A 3,457-nucleotide genomic window follows, 5' to 3' on the forward strand; every position below is an offset into this window, starting at 1 on the left:
CTCTCTCTGCCACATGAGGACACAGCAAGTCAGGAAAAGAGGCCTCATCAGAACTCAACTATGATGGCACCCTGACATCAGACTTTCAACCTCTGGAACTGTGAGAAAAAAACGTCTGTTGTTTGAGCCACCCAGTCTGAGGAACTTTGTGATGGGAGCCCAAGCTGGATAAGGCAGAAGTTCAGAAGTCACAACTCTTTCCTGCCCAGTTCCCAAAGGGAAAGCTTGGTCAGAGGGAGCCAATTCTAGGGGCCTGCAGGTCTCAGGTTGAGCGTGGACAGACAGTACTTTGAGAAGCTTTGGGATCCTGCAGGCTGGAGCCTACAGCTGAGGGACCCGCCTAGGTTGGGCAGGCCTGCACCTGGGTGCTACTTCTGTCAGGTGTGCTTATTCTGAAAGGTGTGGCCGTGGGCAGGGCTAGCCATGAAGGAGGATAGTGCGGGGCCAGCAGTGGTTCTGGGGTGATGCCCCAGCATGAGTTGGGACCTCTGCTCTCACTCACTCCTTGGGCCTGCCCTCCCGGAGGCAAGCATTGCCCTCGGCTTCCCCTTTCTCCTCTCCTGGTTCTTTTTCAGTGTCTTTCCTGCCTTTCAGAGCCGCAGGCCCTTTCTGGCGTCCAGTGTGGTTACCAAATGGTTTTAATTAGACAAACTGATGGCTGTGGACTGTTACCCAGGAAACTAAGACCCTTAATCCTCCAGAAATGTCTGAGTCCCCTGGAAGGCCCTGGTGGGGGGAATGCAAAGCTCCTTATCTGGGGTCTTCGGAGGCAGGTGGGCCATGACATTCTCCCAGCTGTCTCTGGTCCCTACCCTGTCCACACAGATGGCAGCCTTTCACGATGACCGTGTCAGCAGCAGGCTTCAAAGCTGTATTTCTTTGTCATTATACAGTGGTAGGAGGGGAGGGGAAGAAAAGTCTCACTGTCTAGCACTGTGGGATGTACTTAATGTTTTTCCAAAGCATCCCTGGATTAAAAGGCTGGAGCACCCGAGGTCATCTGATCCAGTCCCCTGCCTCTGAGGGTAGGCCTATGGCTCAGACAGCTCAGAACCAGCACAGCTGTCTCTCTTCTTTGCCTGTCTCATTAGCCTCCTGAATGAGATGACATCAGCCACAAAGGGGACACCTCTGCATGCCCTGCCATCTTGCTCACGATCCAGTCTCAGTCCCTCCCCGCTGGCGGAGAAGGAAGAAGGCACATACATACACATTTCCATACTCCAGCTCGGTGATGGTGATGGTCTTGACGTGCCAGAGCAGTTCTCTGTTGGGGATGAACCGCTCATTCCTGGCGAGGTGGCCTACACAGATGCCGGCAAGGTCCCCCAAATAGACGCTGTCAAACTCAAAAATGTCTGTGGTCCCCCTGCAGGACACAAAGGTGTAGCCAATGAGAGCTGTCCATGCCCCATGAAGGAAGTAAGCATTTATTGAGTACCTACTGTATTCCAGGCACTGGTCTGAGGAATAGGGATAGAATGACAAGCGAGATCTGATATCAGGCCTCCATTCCTTGAGGGGGTTAGTCTGGTTTTGAAAGAAGACAATCACAACCATTAAAAAGCCTCGCCAGCTGCCTGGTTCCAGCCCAGCATCAATGGATGGTAACATCAGGTGGAGTCGGGTGGAGGGTGAGGTGCTGGACCCTGGGTGTTGGGTGGAGGGGGGTGGTGGGATCAGAGAGCAAAGGGACAGGGAGGAAGGGAACAGTCCTCTGATGTGGACCTGACTTGGCAAAGCCATGGGATCAGAACAGTGGGGCGTGGAGGTGCACACATTTCTGGGGGGAGTGCTGGCTCGGCTGGAGTTTGGGTTCAGTGGGGGGAATGGCAATGGAAAGGAGGTGGGGTGTGGCAGTCTGTGGTGGTCTGTAGGTGCCAATCGAAGGAGCTCAGACTTCGTCCTGACGTAGAAGGAGTTTAAATAAAAGGTAGAGTAGGTTATGGGAGGGGGGGGAGTTTATTTAAGCAATTCTATAAGGAGTGGGCATCTGAGCAGTTCAGAGGCAGCTTGGATGTGGGGGAGGAGGTGAGATTCCCCAGGCATGTCTGCCAACCGGGAGTGGTGAGTTGGAGGCACCTTGATACGAGACTGAATTTTGATTTTCCTATAAAGCATCTTAGAGCTTCCTCTCTTCCTCCCTCCTTTTGACTAGAACTTAATTATAAGTTGTCTTAGATGATCCTTTTGCAATTTTATGGGCAAATGTCTTCCTTTTCAGCTAGACGGTGAGCTCCTTGTGTGTGTGGTCATGGGATGTCTGTAGTGATTCCCATCCTGCTGCATAGTGGGCTCTCTTTAATTAGTTTATGGTTGCTGTAGCTTTCTATTCACTTTTTAAAATTGGAACATATTTGATATATATAATATTGTGTAAATTTAAGGTGTACAACNTGGGGGGGTGGAGGGGGTGGGGCCTGGAGTAGGATTTCTGAGAGCCACCCAGGCTGGAACCCCTCCCACCCTTCCCCTACCTCTAAACTCTAGAGAGCATTTGGCGCTCTTCCCAGAAGGAGGGACTGAGGCACAGAGAAGTGATGGGTTATTGCCTGAGGCCACACAGCTGACTAGGTCACAGCTCTAGTATTTGGACTCCCTGCACCCCATCCCCCTTCCCTTTGGGAAGAGCCCTGCCCTGAGGACATCCCTCCCTCTCCCTCTAGCCCAAGGACAAACTGACCCAAGGTCACACTCTTGAGGGTGTAAGAAAGATGCTTCATGGAGTGGTGGCTTCTTTTACTGGATGAAAAATCCTACAATTCGGCCCCGGGACTGTGGGATGAGGAGTTTATGGACTGGGCTTTCACTTCCCTTCCTGCTGAGACCAGAATGTGCTGGGTGGTGCTAAGATCTTTGGCTCTCTCCTGCTCACAGCCAACACTGTTGGTTTAACGTTAATTCAAGTGGTGACTATTTTATTTGATTATCGTATTGTACAGCAGTATTTTGTTTTATTTATTTTGGGGATTTGCAAAGGAGCAGTATCAGCAGATGCATTCCCTGTGGCTGGGAGGTGCCCAGTTGCAGAAGGGGCTTTGACCTGTCCCTGCTTGAGAGGTGAGTTGGTGACCCTTCTGGGCCCTCTGTGTCCCAGCTGTCAAGTCCTCACCAGTATTTCTCCCAGCAGCCACGCCCAGTGACTTCTACAGCATTTATTGTACACTTGCTGGTCTTTCTCTAAAAGAGCAACCAATAACATTGCTGCCCAAGAAGGAAGCTGCTATGGACTGAATTGTGTACCCCTCAAACTCACACGTTGAAGCCCTAACTCCCCGATGTGATGGTATTTGGAGATGGGGCCTTTGGGGAGATAATTAGGTTTAGATGAAGTCATAAGGGTGAGGACCCCAAGATAGGATTTGCAACCTTAAAAGAAGAGAGACACCAGACACCAGGGTTCTCTCTCTCTCTCTCTCTCTCTCTCTCTCTCTCTCTCTCTCTCTCTCTCTCTCTC

The 3,457-nt window shown here is 51.2% G+C and overlaps 1 protein-coding gene across 1 annotated transcript in view; it reads right to left on the reverse strand.

Moving 5' to 3' along the window:
• The window catches only part of LOXHD1 (lipoxygenase homology PLAT domains 1), a 158,805-nt gene that overhangs the window by 6,535 nt on the left and 148,813 nt on the right, over positions 1-3,457 (reverse strand). Inside the window, exon 41 of the mRNA XM_019652717.1 lies at positions 1,211-1,369. Within this exon, the coding sequence (XP_019508262.1) occupies positions 1,211-1,369 (159 nt within the window). The remainder of the gene's footprint in view (positions 1-1,210; positions 1,370-3,457) is intronic.

The sequence above is a fragment of the Hipposideros armiger genome, unplaced genomic scaffold (assembly GCF_001890085.2).
Source record: "Hipposideros armiger isolate ML-2016 unplaced genomic scaffold, ASM189008v1 scaffold_186, whole genome shotgun sequence".
Classification (NCBI taxonomy): domain Eukaryota; kingdom Metazoa; phylum Chordata; class Mammalia; order Chiroptera; family Hipposideridae; genus Hipposideros; species Hipposideros armiger.